At 55.5% G+C, this 15438-nt stretch overlaps 1 protein-coding gene across 1 annotated transcript in view; it reads right to left on the minus strand.

Moving 5' to 3' along the window:
* Positions 1 to 3079: 3079 nt before the first annotated feature.
* Positions 3080 to 15438, minus strand: part of PCP4 (Purkinje cell protein 4) — a 60263-nt gene continuing 47904 nt past the window's right edge. The window contains exon 3 of the mRNA XM_062175181.1: positions 3080 to 3474. Coding sequence (XP_062031165.1) covers positions 3347 to 3474 — 128 coding nt within the window. The 3' untranslated portion in view covers positions 3080 to 3346. The remainder of the gene's footprint in view (positions 3475 to 15438) is intronic.

Below are 15438 nucleotides of genomic sequence, written 5' to 3' on the forward strand. Positions count from 1 at the left end.
AAGACCTAGATGAAGAAAACTGACACTTCATGTAAAGTCAGAAAATAAAGACACTAATACAAAGACATCAGTCCTTCCCCACTGTGCCCTGGTTTATTTATAAATCTAATGCAATTCTGCCTGCCTATACCGCTCTATTTTTTCTTGGATGTCTTGGTTGTTCTATTTGTGGATGTCTGTGAGACCTGAATAATTCTCCCTTTTTAGTGAGGATGAGTGGGTTTCTGTTCATTGCAATCAAATGACAGACTCAACGAGGCTACCCCTCCATCCTTCATCTGCCCATGCGTCCTGTGCCTCAGGATTCTCTCCTGCATCTCTCCCCATATGGGCTTTTACAGATGCAAAATAGGAGAAAATGGGGAAGCAAAAGGAGAAAAAAAAACATTTTTTCCCTGAAGATCTTTTCAGCTCTAGCCTGTCACACACAACAAAGCAACATCTTCTACTTAACTGGCTTGGTTCATGTGGCTATTAGTTCAGAGTCGCAAGAGAATGACTCTGATCGACTGAGCCCACTTTGGGTCAGGGGCTCACCACTTGTCCAGGTGGCTGTGGCCAACGGAAGCAGAACCCCATGGTGTGGGTTGAGTTTGGTCAGTAATAACAGCCTCCATCTATCAGACACCTACATTGAAGCAGGCACACATGTACTTTATCTCATTTTTAAAGTTTTTATTTCTTGTTTATTTGAGAGGTAGAGTGAGAAAGAGAGAATTCCCATCCATTGGTTCATGCCTCCTATGCACCCACAACGGCTGGATCTGGGCCAGGGACAGAGCTAGGAGCCAAGGACATGGGAGACAGGAACCCAACTACATGAGCCATCACGGCTGCTACCCAGGGTCTGCTTTGGTGGGAACCTGGAGTCTGGCGCCGGAGCCAGGAGTTGAACCCAGGCACTCCACTATGGGATGCGGCATGGTAGCCCCTAGCTAAGTTCCTGCTCAACACTACATTTCCAGTGCCTAAGATTTCCCCAACCACCTTGCCGAGTAGATTCTTATCATCCCTGAGATGTTAAGGAAAGCAGTTACTGGAGGTATACAGTTTTGCTATGGTAACTAAGTGAAATACGGACCCAAAGCCAAGTCTCCAAGGCCTGTGGTCCTGCCTGATTCAGGTGGTGGAGCCACAGTGCCCAGGCTGGGGTGTGGCCCACGGGACTGCAAAGCCGAGCACATCCTTTTCAAGCTCCCTGCTGACACTTCACCCCCTGCCATGACTTCCTTACCCAGCAGCCTCTGCTGCACAGGGTGGCATCGCCAGGGGAAGCAACCCCACAGCACCGTGTCCGCTCCCTTCCGACTTCAGTCTGTGCACCTGAGCCTCTGCCCAGCTGGCCTTCTGGAACCTGACAGGACTGCACTGCGTCGGGACCACAGCACCAAGGACACAGGCACAACAAGTGTTCAGCAGCGAGGCCTGAGACCCGCTGGATTAGTGATGCTTCAAATAGCGGACTCCGGCCGCACCCCTTGGGGATGGCCACTGCAGCCCAGCCGTGGGGAGGAAACGTCCTCCAGGCCTGGAGCAGGAGCCTTTGCTCTGGCTCCATGAGGCTGTGGACTCACCCTGCCCAACTGCCATGCCAATGGGCGTGTTGGCATCTCCCTTGCTGTTAGCTGCAGTTGTAGGCCTCCATGAAGCCAGCTGGGAAGTGAGAAATTAAATGCATCCCCTTGGCACAAATCAGCTCTACCTTGCCCTGCATCTTGGCCTTTGAGGGGCCTCTCCAGACTTCCCACCCCCCAGGGAGTCATTGTCACTGCATGTCAGGTCCCTTGGGAATGCTGGGGAGGAGCCACTCCTGGGATTTTCTGCTTTGCTTGGTGAGTGCCTGGGGATGGAGCATCTCATTGTGAACCAGCTCAACTCCTTGCTACACGTCCAATATTCCGAGGTTGCAGGTGGAGGGTGGGGTGTGGAGGATTCAGCTCAATCCTGGAAGCCCTGGGATGGTTCCTGCTTGCCTGACATTGCCAACTTCAGGGAAGTCCAAGGATGACATGATCCACCTGACCTCTGTGGCATTTGCACCCCACTGTCTCGGGGAGCTTTCCCCAGAGTGTCCTCTCTCCAGTGGGAACCCTACCTGGGGACCCCTCCTGGTTGCTAGTGTCGAAGCAACCCTGTTTCACCCTGCCCTGCCCTGCCTGCCCCGCGCAGACCTCACTCCCAGCCACATCTCCCACCTGCCCACCCAGGCACATGTGTGTGTGTGCACGCACCATTCCCTCTTGTGTTCCCTGCCATCTGCACACTGCACCTTATGCAGTGGTTGCCCCGCAGTGTGTGTGGTGCTGTTGAAGAGCATCCTGGGATGCTAAGGACCAGCTGTGACCCGCCCACCAGGCTGTCAATATGACAAAGCTCAAGCAGCAGCTAGCATCAGCTCAGGGGCTTGGAGCTGCTGCCACCTGCCACCCCAGGACAGACACACACTCAGCCGAGTGGCTCTTGCCCTGCAGAGTGGTACTCTCTGTGTGCTGGCCCTCCCCCTGCTGCCTACAAAACCTCTCTCTGGTACAGGAAGCAACTCACCTGCGATATTTGCAGAGACGATGTGATGGGATGGAAGCCAGGGGGCAGCTCCAAATTGCAGGCTGTGAATGATAACCCTCACAGAGGCGATGAGGGAGCCTGGGGACGTGCCTGCCCTTCGAGCTGTGCAGGTGCAGAGAGCTGCAGGTGAGTGACAGAAAGGCCCTCCACAGTACAGGGCAGCCCCTGCTGGGCAGATCTGGGGTCACGTCAGGTGCACTGGCCTCCCCCTCTGTTCTGTGGGATGAGTCACAATTCCTTAGTGAAACTGCTGGATCCTTGGCACCCTGTGAAGCAGGGCTCTATCCCCATCAGGAGAAGAAAATCTATTGCCACTGCCTCTCCAAATGAGACAGCCACAGCTGTGAATGGATCTCTCTCTCTCTCATGCCACAAAAGCTCCTAGCAGAAAGCCCCGCATTGCATCTCTAAAAAAAATAGACATCTGGCTTGTGGGTGCCTCTAACCCTGGGGAACTTCCTGGCTGCTGAAGACACAGGGAGAGACGGAGGCAGACACGGAATCACTCGTCTTAACTCCGTTTATTACAATCTCAAGGAAAACAGCTGCAGGAGGCATGATGGGGGAAACAAACCCGCCGATTTCTCTCCTCACGGCCGTGTTGCCTGCTCCTCCCTACCAGGGCGCGGGGGGCTCGGGTTTCTGCACATGCATTTGGGGTCTGCGGCGTGGTGTGGGTGCTGTGTGCGGGTGGCTCTTTCGGGGGTGTTGTTCCTAGGATTTCTTGACAGGGGGTGGTTGGAGCCGAGGTCTTCGGGTGCTCGAGGAAGGGGCCCTCCCACTAGGACTGAGACCCAGCCTTTTTCTTCTGGAATTTTCTGAACTGAGACTGAATGGCCACCGCGGCACGCTCTGTTTCCGGTGCATCCATGTCAATGTCGAATTCTTCTTGGACTTTCTTCTGGCCATCTGCAGTGAGAGAAGCACAGACATGAGGCGGTCACCGGGCTGAGACGAGGAAGGCGCACAGCAACACCAGCTTCGCAAAGCTCGACAAGCACCGCGGGGCACACGGTCAAGAGGGGACCCGGCCCGGGATGTACAATCTGGAGACGCATTCTGAGTTGAGTGTGTGCTTGCGAAGGGGATGACACTCAAGGCCACAGTCCCAACACTTCACACACAAGCGGCTTCATGGAAAATGCAATTAGAAGATAAGTTTACTTTGGTGCAAAAAAAAAAAATGTAGACATCTATGCATGAAAGAGGTCTTCAAAAAGTTCATAGAAGAAGCTGGTGTTGTGGCACAGCGGGTAAAGCCGCCACCTGCAACTCTGGCATCCCCTATGGGCACCGGTTTCTGTCCTGGCTGCTCTACTTCTGATCCAGCTCCCTGTTAATGCACCTGGGAAAGCAGCAGAAAATGACCCCAAACGCTTGGGCCCCTGCACCCACATGGGAGACCTGGAAGAAGCTCCTGGCTCCTGGTTTCAGCCTGGCCCAGCTCTCGCCATTGTGGCCATCTGGAGAGTGAACCTGCGGGTAGAAGATCTCTCTCCCTCTGCCTCTCCCTCTCTGTAACTCTGATTGTGAAATACACAAATAAATAAATCTCTTTTAAAAATTCATAGAGATACATAGGATGAAAGAACTATGTGTGGGTTTCAATTTTTTTGCGCAAAAATAAACATCTTTTAATTGCAATTCTCCACCAACTTCTTGAGGTACCCTTGTATTTTCTCTACAAGATTTTCTGTTCCTGTGACCGCAATTTATATGCAGTGTTTAAAATATCAGTCATGCTGTTACTTTCTCCTGAAGACACAGTACAAACCTGGCTGTAGATACTGACCCAGTGGTGGCTGGCATTCACAAAGGCTCAGAGTTCCCAACGCCACTCGCTGAGTTCCTGTGTGTTCCTCTGTTGCTAGGGAGATTTGTGGGTTGTGTTCAGGGCTTTGGGTTTTGTCATCACCACAACCAAATGATGTCATGTGACCTTCACGAGTGAACATTCACAGACCTCACCATTCGTCTGGGAGGCAGAAGCAGACACACTGACCCTGTGACAATCCTGGGGAGGAGGCACCAGCCCCTGCGGTGAAAATGCAGGCTAATTGGCCGCCTGTGCCGTCCGTGTCCCTTACTGAACACCGGCCGAGGAGCGAAACCAAAGGAATCAATAAAATCCTCCGGCCACGGAAGGGAAAATTCGTTAGACAGCCTTCAGCCCGAGGAAGAATAAACGTCAGAATCGCCAAGCGCATCTCTGTCCTTGGTCCTCCTGTCTGTAGCACAGGCACCAGGGCCCCACCTGGATCAGGGCTGCCCCTGCCCAGCTGCAGTGGGAAGGGTGGGCAGCATCCCCTGGGGACAGCCACGCTTACTAGCAAGGCCCTCAGTGTACCCTGCCTGCAGGTGCACCGACAAACACATCCCTGGGGTCCCTAGGGGAGATCCGGGAGGAGCAGACCCACCGCTCCCGGGACCCCAGCCAAGCATCTCACTGCCACCAGGTGCTGGCACCTGCAGCCCAGGAGGCAGCGCGTGAGGGGCACAGCCAGTCCTGCAGGATGGCGCTGTGAGGCTGGAGAGGGGGGTGTCTAGCCAGGGGGCAGGGAGGGAGCTCTATGCCTGGTGTCACTCAGTCTAAACAGGGCCCATCCACTTTCTCCCTCAAGGACTTTGCATGACAAGGCTCAGGCAACAGCCTGGGGGAGAGGGGTGGAGGAGGGTCTTGTCCTCCAGGACTTGCTCTGTTAATATCCACCTCTCTCTCTCTCTCTCTCTCTCTCTGTCCCTCCCTCCTCTCTCTCTCTCCATCTAGCTCCCCTATGATAGTCCAACGACAGTTGAGAGATTGATAATTGATAATAAATACACGGACAGATGAGAATCAGGGTCTACGGCAGATTCGTCTGATCCTGTGACTCTCCTCTGCAGCCTCCCCACACCAGCTTTTCCGAGAGAAGTGGATTCTGCCTGGAGCTCTCCAGCCACGCCTCCGCCTGGGAGGAGGGGCCGCTGGCCCCGGCCTCGTTGGACTGCTGAGCCAAGACCTCAATCAAAGAAGAGCTTCTTCTATCTCAGGGAGAGGAGATTTGGGGTGCATCAACACCCAGGGAATAGCCAGGGACAGGGGGCTTGTGGCCTGGGACCTCTGGCAGCCGCTGGTCTTCTGGTCGACCCGGCAGAAATCCTTCCTGCAGGGACTCCCAGGGGCCTGATCAGTTTCCTGCACTCAAGTGCTCCACTCGTGTCATCACGGGAGCCTGGCACAGGTCCCGAGGGCACGTGTGCAGCAAACCCGAGATGCACATGGCTCCAGCCCCTTTCCCACGCAGGACAGCCGTGGGGACACAGCACCCCCGCACTGGGACGTGTCCTTTCTCATAGCTGGGGAGCAGCCCTGCGGCTGCCTCCTCCCTGCACAGCAGGGAAACCTGCTCCAACCCTGGGAGACGGAGGGTGACTGCTCTCTCAGATTTAAATGCTGCTGCAGCCCCAGGGGGGTTCGGAAGGGCCTGATCATCTTTCTCCTTTTGTAATAACGGGATGAAAGTGGTAATCTTATTTTTTGACAAGTGATGAATGCAGAAGCAGAAAATTATGTATATTTAGGGAATATATAATGAGACAGTAAGGACAGGTCATAAAAATCAATTTTACAATTACATCTTCAACTAATATCTCAAGCCCAAAGTGATTGATGCCTCCCTCATTTGAACACCAATAGGGTGTTTAAAGAAGCAACCACGAATATTTAAGGCATCCTTGCTTTCTGTTTACTCCTCCCCTCTGCCACACCTCAACCCTGAGCTGGCCAGGAGCATGCCAAGTAGGGGAAGGGGACAACTGCTTAATTCATGTAGGTGCTGGGGTCCGGTGCCGACGATGTAAGGCCTCCGGATGGCTCAGTGCGGCCTGAGAGCCAGGAAGGATGGCTCTGAAGACGCCAGACTCAGCAGGAGTAGAGGGAGGTGCAGGGGCCCCCACTGGGTGCAGGCGGTCGTAACTGCACACTCAGAAGGGCCATCTTTGTGCAAAGCCTGCTCTTCCTACCTACTAATGCTGTGCACGGACCAGCGCCTCGGTCTAAGCTGAACCACAGCCCAAAGGTGTTGAGCTGGCATTGGGCACGGCCTGGCCCATGAGTGGGGGAGGGGCGGGGACTTGGGCCGTCATGGGCTCCTCAGCCTCAGGGCCCCCATGTCGGCTCTGTGCTGAGATTCACCAATCCTTGAGCCCCCTTTCGGAAGGCAGGGTGCTTCCGTCACAGCCAGCTGCATGCCACTGTGGGCAGCCATGCTGCTGCCCTTCCTACAGGGACAGCCCCGCGCAGCAGCACACACAGAGAATATTCTTCCAGGGCAGGCCCTGGGGCATAGTGGGCGAAGCCATGCCTGCACCCACACGGGTGCTAGTTCAAGTGCCGGCCGCTCCACTTCCCATCCGCCTCCCTACTGATGCACCTGGGAAAGCAGCAGAGGATGGTCCAAGTCCTTGGGGCCCTGCACCCATGTGGGAGACCTGGAAGAAGCTCCTGGCTCCTGGCTTCAGCCTGGCCCAGCCCCAGCCATTGAGGCCATTTTGGGAGTGAACCAGTGGATGGAAGACCCCTCTCTCTCTTTTTCTCTAACTCTGGCTTTCAAAAAAAAAAAAATAAAATAAATCTTAAAGAGAGAGAGAGAGAGAGAGAGAGAGACCTCCCAGCTGGGCAGCACAGCCCTCCCCCCACAGGGCATGTGACCACGTGGCTGAGAGCGCCCTGCCCGGCTGCTGTGCCCAGGACAGAGGGGGACGCGCACCGCTGTCATTCCCAGGGTGCAAACGACCACTTCTTGTGTGTTTCTACCTGCTGCTTCCCAAAGCTGCTCCCTAGAGGCCGGTCTCTGGACAGGGTGGGCTCCAGGGTCTGGAAATCCCCAACAGTGCCGGTCTCCAAGGGCGGCTGCCTGTTGGCGCAAGCCAGCAGTGTTTCAGCCAAACGCCCCGTGACGCTGTCCAGGGCTGTTATTGGCCTCAGTGCGGGGCTCTGGAACTCTGTCTCTCCCCCGAGTTTAAACACTGAGAGAAAGTCCACAGCTGACCCCCAGAGTGGCCAGGGGGACAGGCACACCGATTAGCCCACTGGGGGTGAGAGATAGTGATGGCCAGCACCGCTGGAGGAGCGGGGGAGCTGACTTCTTGGCCGCAACAGCTCAGAGAGGGTGGCCCCCAGACTCGAGTTCTGTGTGCCTGGTGGGGGGTGGGGGGGCTTCCCCACAAGCCCTCAGCCTTCCCCCAACTCTGCCAAGTCCATCACCTGGAAGACCTTGCCTCAAAAGCTAGCTGTCCATTAGCTGTCTGTTTATCCATCCGTCTGCCTATGCATTCATCTCTCCACCTACCTATCACACCGCACATTCTCTCACTCACTCTCCTTCTCCCTCTCTCCCCCTCCCTCTCCCCACCCCCATACCCTAGGAACACAAAGGCTGCCAAATGGCCCCAAGCCATTGGCTGGGCAGGAACTTTCTCAGACCTCGGGTCATGCCCCAGAGCTGTGCTGATGGTCCCGCGCAAGGAAGAAAGCCGCCTCCCGTCCTGTGCACCTGCCGACCTGCTCCTGACGCCATTTCCCTGGAATGCCACCTTCTTCTTGCAGAAACGGGGGCAGGAAGTGGGCTCTGCTGCTGCTCTCTGCTCTGTGTTTTGTGTGTCATCAGGTGGCCCTTCTTAAAGACGGAATGGAAACAAGCGCCACTTTATTGAGCGTAAAATAGATTCCACCCCCCCACCCCCAGCCTCAAACATAAGTGAACTTTCTTTCACAGATCATTGGATGGGCAAATGGGAAATAGAGAATTATGAATATTAAAGCAAGGAACTACTGCCAGCTGAAGACAACCCCAAGTCCCTGACACTGTCAAGAAGATCCCCTGGGTGCGTGACACCCCGACATCCCAGCCGGCCCCGTCTGCTCTGAGTGGCTGGTCCACCAGCAGACAGCTCCTGAGCCCCCCGCTCAGCGACCCCAGGCGGCCAGAGTGAGGAAGCACAAGTATGGGCAGCGCAAATGACCACAATCTACTTCCTCCCAGCTCAGGAGTCGGGGATGGAGATGGCTCAGGGTGGGAATCTGGGCCCTGCCCCTGCTTCCCGCGCATCCTGTGGTTCTGGGCGCTAGGGCTCCAAGCCACGCACTCGGAGGGTCTGAGGTCAGCCCCCACCTGCGGCTCCCCACGCCTTCAGCGGTTCCGTCGCTTTGTGTTCTTTGTTCGGCTTCTAGAACTGCAGGAAATACTCATCGGCCCTATGTTATGAGGGCTCAGAGCCGACCTCGGGCCTCACGTGGGATCGCCCCACGGACGCTGGCCACGGCTCACTCAGAATCCAGGTCTCCAGGAGTTACTATTTTACAGAGTTGCGCTACTTTCCGCTCCTGAGATGTAGGCCAAGATGGCAGACTTCTACAGGGACCAGTTAATGCAACCCCTAGGGGGAAGAAAATCTATTACATGGTCCCCTTCTAAACACGCAATAGGAGGGTGCTTCAAAAGGTGTGTGAAATAAAAGGAAATTAACAGCTAAGCTTTGGATCCCCGCGTGGTTTGTTCATAACACTGTCCCTTGAACATTCCGAAAACCAGCTGCAAATCCACTTGTTTCCCGGGCCGCTGAGGAAAACTCGGACCAGATTCATTCATGCAGAACCCGGTGTGTGGAACGGGCTGGTAGGGACCGGGCAAGGACAGAGAACAGATCCAAGACCCTGCTCTCCTGTCAACCGCGGGAGACAGCACGGTAAAGTCTAGAAACGCGCAGTAGAATTTCAGAGGTTGCAAAAACAAAGCCGGGTGGGGATCCGTTGCGTGTGTGAGTGCAGGCGGCCAGGGACGGCCCCCGGAGCTGGGAGATTACCGCAGGCCCAACTCCACGGCTAGGACAGTCCCATCTCCCTGGCAGGGCCGGGGGCAGCGGGGCAGCGCCGGGAGGGGAGGGGGGAACCAGCACTCTCTGGGAGATTGAGCTCCATCCCTTTGTTCGCACTCTGAGTAATCATTAATGTAGCTGCTTTAGAGACTAACAAACGTCAGGAGTCAGCCAGAGCGGGACAGAGCTGCCGTGGATCCTGCCACAGCCTGAAACAGGACAAAAAGGCTGAAATACACGGAACTCAGCATCCTGTCTTCTCACGCCTAAGCTCAGAAAAGGGAATTCTGAGTATGTTTTCTGCTGTAAGGTCTCCAACCTGCGTTGACTGGGAGCTAGGTTTAACATCGCCTCCCCACGTCTGGACCACACACACACACACATGCACACGTACACACACACATGCACACATACACACACACATGCACACATACACACACATGCACACGTACACACATGCACACACACATGCACACATACATGCACACATACATGCACACATACACACACATGCACATGTACACACACACGCACACACACACAACTAAAGGCTTTCATTTACATCCTTAGCTCTCCCTGGTTTAAGATTCATTTGATAGAAACAAATTACCTCCTGAGGCCTAATCCTGCAGACCAGAAATTTGTGCACAAGCGGTAGACGACGGGGATATAATTGTCCCGAGTAGGAGTGCGCTTTCATCGGGAGGCCCGGCACAGGGCGCGCTGTGAGAGGACCTAACGTCCAGCAGTGCCGTAAAGAAATGACAGGCATTTACCTGAAGCAGGCCTTGCACATGGGCCGTTTTAATGGCCAGGTTCTCAGAATGTCCTACCTCCTTTCACAGTGACAATAGGAACGCGGGACGAAAGAGCAGCCATCCATTGTGCTGCCCTCACAGAGTTCAGCCGAGCGAGCGGCCCAGAGCGCCAGGGTTCCTGGGGCTCTCGGAGCTGGAGTCCACCCCTCTTTCGCATCACGGCCGGGGCAGTCCGTGTGGGTTCCTTCCTGAGGACCCAAACTCTTGCCCTGAGACAGGGAAAGCCAGAGAGGCCGGAGAGGGGAAACAAGAACGGCTGGAATTTTTATCCCTTAAGCCTCCAATCGGATCAGGATACACCCAGAGAATAAAGCAACTAGTGTTGAGGGAAAGGTCAAGCCCATCCAAAATAATAAGAATAGCCATCGCCGAGAAACAAAGAGAACGCATTCTTCCGAAAAAGACGCACAGAGGCCACGGCGCCCTTCTGCCACCCATCCCTGGGTTGCGGCCACGGCTCTGTGGAGCCAGAAGTGGGAGCCCGCTGGCCCCCGCCCGCCGCTCCGTATCGAGCAGGAGCTGCTGGTGCCGAGAATTGCAATTTTCCAGGTCTCTGCTAAGAGGTGGAGGTTAATGAGCAAGGTCGGGCGTGAGCAGCACCGGGCAAGGGGGTTTTCTGCCTCTGTGATAGTCCCCAAATCAAATGAAACGCAATTCCCACTTCTAGCTTTCCCTTGACCAAGGTAGCCCCGTCCTTGGTTTTCTTACAGCCTCTTCCAAGGGACGGCAATTCTCTGTTGTCCTCAGATACAGCGGTGCTGAGACCCACAGCCTCTCCCCGGGCTCTGGTCAGTGCAAAGGCTCCTCCGGTCTGGGGGGAGGGGTGCTCTTTCTCTTCGCTCCCCCAAGCCGTCCATTTCCAATTACTCTGTTTCTCTACCTTCCATCCAGCTGCCTCCTGGCTTACTCAAAGTGACCGCCCAGCTGCGTGTTTCCATGATCAGATGAGTGCAAATCTACGGGAATCGACTGAAAAGGAGCATGGGTGAGGTTAACCCTTCCCCCGAATTCACTAAGCCCAAGAAAGCGAGAGAGAGAGAGAGAGAGAGAGAGAGAGAAATCTTTGAAAAAATAATTTCCTACTGGAAAGGCGAAATGTGCTCCTAGATGCATTCGGGTAATAAGGCTACAGCCACAAATCCCCAATTACTGCAATGACATTGGCTTTGACTTTCGCACAGTCCTGGGGGCTGTGGTCCCGGATCAAGGCGTGGGCAGGGCTGCTCCCTCTGAGCGTCTCTCCCCGCAGCCTCGCAGACTGTCTGTGTATGTCTGTGTCCTCATCTCCTCTTCTTATTCAGAGACCAGCGGCCACCCCAGTGACTTCATTGTACCTTCATGATCCTTTTAAATACTCTCTGCTGTGGCACAGCGGGCTAAGCCGTCACCTGCGGTGTCGGCATCCCATATGAGAGCACCTGTTCGAGTCCTCACTGTTCTGCTTCCCCTCTGGCCCCCTGCTGAGGAGCCTGGGAAAGCAAGGGCCCCTTGCGGGGGGATCAGGATGGAGTTCCTGGCTCCTGGCTTGAGCCTGGCTCAGACTCAGCTGTTGTGGTCATTTGGGGAGTGAACCAGAAGACGGAAGTGCTCGCTCCTCTCTCTCTCTCTCTCTGTCACTCTGCCTTTCAATTAAGTAAATAAATCTTTTAAGAATCTAAATAAAGACCCTCTTTCCAAATCCAGTGGCAATCTGAGAGAATGGAGGCTAGGTCTTCATTATATGGAGGTGGGTGAGGGGTGGGCGCAAGGCTACTCAGGACTCCTACTGTTCCGACATAAATCCATAAAGACAAACAGCCAGGTGTGACAAGAGACAGCTTGACTTCAAGTCCTGACTCCCGCCCGCGGTCAGATCTGCCATCCTGAGTCTCAGATCCGTCCCCGCGTTTGCAAGGCAGTTCACCCTGCGGTCTCAGAGTGGAGTGGAGAGTGTGTGCCATGTGCTGGGGAGGTGAGAGGCAAGGACAGTGCAGGGGGTGGTCCTGCTGCTGCCGCCGAGGTGGAGGGGCTGGAAGGAACTCGACCACAGGCATCCCTGGAGCAGAAACAATCCTGCTGCCCAGGTTAGGTTCAGCCCGGCAGGTGCACTGAGACCTCAGAAGCCAGAGTGAGCACCAAGGTGGCCACACACAGGAAGACCCCCACGTCTGGCAAGTGCCGAGGCAGAGGCTCAGGGATTGGGGCAGCAGTGGGGACGGCCCCCTGCCCGCTGCCGGGTGCTGGGTGCCACGCGCAGCCGGGGCTTCTGCGAGAATGAGCCATCCCAGAGCTGAGGGTCTTCCATTAGCACCGCCCCTGGCTGTGCACCCTCCAGGCATTCTGCCAAGCCCCACCCCCATGCTGCAACACCTCCTACCACCCTCACCCCAGCAGGTCCCCGTCCTCTCCACCACCCCCTGCAGCCGGCCCAGCTATGGCAGGCTGCAGGGAGGAGGCTGTTGAGAAGAGGAGGAAGGGCGACCCTGTTCTTTCGGGGGTTGGATTGGAAGCCCTGCATTGTATTTGCCTACACAATGCTCCCTGATGACTAGAGGAAGCTTGAAGGAACGGTTTGGGGGTGAGGACAACTCTGTCCCTGAGCACATGGCACACTGGGAGCTCCCCTGCCAGCTCCCAGCAGCTGGCAAACCACAGGAAAACCACAGTTTGCCCTCCTTCAGCCTCGGACAGCCCAAAGCCACGAGCAGCTCACGGGGAGGGCCAGAGAACCAAGGAGCGGCCCAACTCTGGGGACAGCCCCCGTGAGTGCTTAGGGAACTGTGAGAGCAGAAGCGCGCCCTGGCCCAGTCTGCACTTTGCCTCCTGAACTGCTCTCCGTAGGAACAAAGCCCCTGGTGTAGGGCAGAGCCCGTGAGTACCAGGAAAGCGTCCCCAGCGCCTCGCTCGCGGGTGCGCTCACACGGCACAGGAACACATACAGAAAAGCAAGCCGGCAGAGACCCCAGTCCCTTTTCCCCTTTGTTCCCAACTGCCTTCTGCCACGCCACAGGGCGTCCCTTCCTGGGTTTCGCGCTCTCCCTCCCTCCGCTCCAGCTCCCGGGGGTTATTTCCTGCCTCCTGGTTCCCTGCTCTTCCCTGGCACCAGCTGATCACCCTGAGGGTGTTCGCGACCCTCCACGACTCACGTTTGCCCCTGGCTTGCAAACTTCGAGAGATGGATGTTAAAGGACTCAGCTCTGAGGAGTCCACCACTTCTCCCACCAGGGAGAATCTCATCAAGTCCTTGAGTTTCCAACAGAAAGGGAAGTCAATGAGGCTGTAATTACAGGACACCCTGGAGACGCTCAAAGGAGCATCAATTAGCACAACGAATATAAAAACCTGACTCAAGCGCACTCAATTTCTTCTCACGCTCCTTGCCCCATAATCCAAGGAGAATGTGATTTGTTTAAGAAGACAGCCAGTTGGGGCCGGAGCAGTGGTGCAGCAGGTTAACGCCCTGGCCTGCAGTGCCAGCATCCCATATGGGTGCCAGTTCGAGACCTGGCTGTTCCACTTCCGATCCAGTTCTCTGCTATGGCCTGGGAAAGCAGTAGAAGATGGCCCAAGTCCTTGGGACCCTGTATCCATGTGGGAACCCGGAAGAAGCTCCTGGCTCCTGGCTTCAGATCAGCACAGCTCTGGCTGTTGTGGCCAACTGGAGAGTGAATCATCAGATGGAAGACCTCGCTCTCTCTCTGCCTCTCCTCTCTCTGTGTAACTCTTGACTTTCAAATAAATAAATAAATCTTGAAAAAGAAGAAGAAGAAGGCAGCCAGAAGCCAGGGCAGCCGTAATGCACTCCAGGACCCAGTGCGGAAGGAAGAGAAGGCTGAGAAGGCCTGGGCGCTCTGCTGCTCGGGTCACTCATCACGCTTGGTGACCACTGTGGAGGATACACAGCAGCAGGGACTAAAAAGCCGCCCCGTGCACGCCGGACGGGGGCCAGAGCTCGTCCCAGGCTGGGGCTCTGGCTCTGCCCCTCTCCTCTTTCTCGGTGTGCCAGGGTGTGCCAGGGCTGCTCCAACATGGTGCAGGGGGGCGGCCCCAGCCCTGCGGGAGCTCCTGCGTTCTCTGGCGCTGTGGATCGGGGCAGACCCCGGTCCCCTCTGCCTCTCTTCAGAGATTGCTGAGCGGGCATTCTTAGGCACAGGAGACTGTTCAGAAGATGCGTCCGTTGTGTATGGAGCTGGACGTTGGGTGCAGATCTCTGATGGGTGCCTGGAAAGGGGGTCCATGACACGAAGACAGAGCCAGGACTGTCCCAGGGCCAGCTGCAGCCAAGTGGACGAGTGCCCGTCGTGTGCTGCGTGCTTTGCTGCAGTCCCCACACTTTGTATTGGGCGTCAGGAAAACAGGAGCCAAACCAGACGTCACCGGTGCATCTCTGACTTCCCATATTCAAAACACCCTCGGGACATTCTCAACATGATGGAGCTTACTGGGTCAGAACGGCGCAAGGACAGGGTCGAGGCTTGCACACAGCGAGGTGTTAGGAAATGCATACGACACACACACACACACATATATATATATATATATATATATGTATATGTATATATGTGTGTGTGTCTAAATAAGGATGAGCATGGAGTTCTAGGGTCTGGCAGCCCGTGGCAGGTAAACTGCACCTGCCTGACTTCCAGGCCGGGGCCACGGTCCCCACATTGCTCCCATTCCTGCATCACACCTCACTTTCATTTTTTTTAATTTATTTGATAGAGTTAGACAGTGAGAGAGAGAGACAGAGAGAAAGATCTTCCTTCATTGGTTCACCCCACAAATGGCTGGTACAGCTGGAGCTACGCTGATCCGAAGCCAGGAGCCAGGTGTTTCCCCATGGTCTCCCATGTGGGTGCAGGGGCCCAAGCACTTGGGCCATCCTCCACTGCCTTCCTGGGCCACAGCAGAGAGCTGGACTGGAAGAGGAGCAACCGGGACTAGAACCTGGTGTGCCGGCACCGCAGGTGGAGGATTAGCCAAGTGAGCCACGGCGCCGGCCCCTGCACTTCCATTTGCTCCTACCAAACGGCGCTGCTTTAAGAGCCCCTGGCCAGGCACTTGCTGCTTTGTTGGAATTGCTTAGAGATGGGTCCCTTGGTCTCTTAGCAGGCAGACGGCCTCGCATAAGAGCTTCATGGAAATTAAAGGATGGTTTCAGTGCAAAGCATCCTGAAATCCATGCAGCATTTTTTTCACAATACACAATTTTTATGAATTG

The sequence above is a fragment of the Lepus europaeus genome, chromosome 2 (assembly GCF_033115175.1).
Source record: "Lepus europaeus isolate LE1 chromosome 2, mLepTim1.pri, whole genome shotgun sequence".
Classification (NCBI taxonomy): domain Eukaryota; kingdom Metazoa; phylum Chordata; class Mammalia; order Lagomorpha; family Leporidae; genus Lepus; species Lepus europaeus.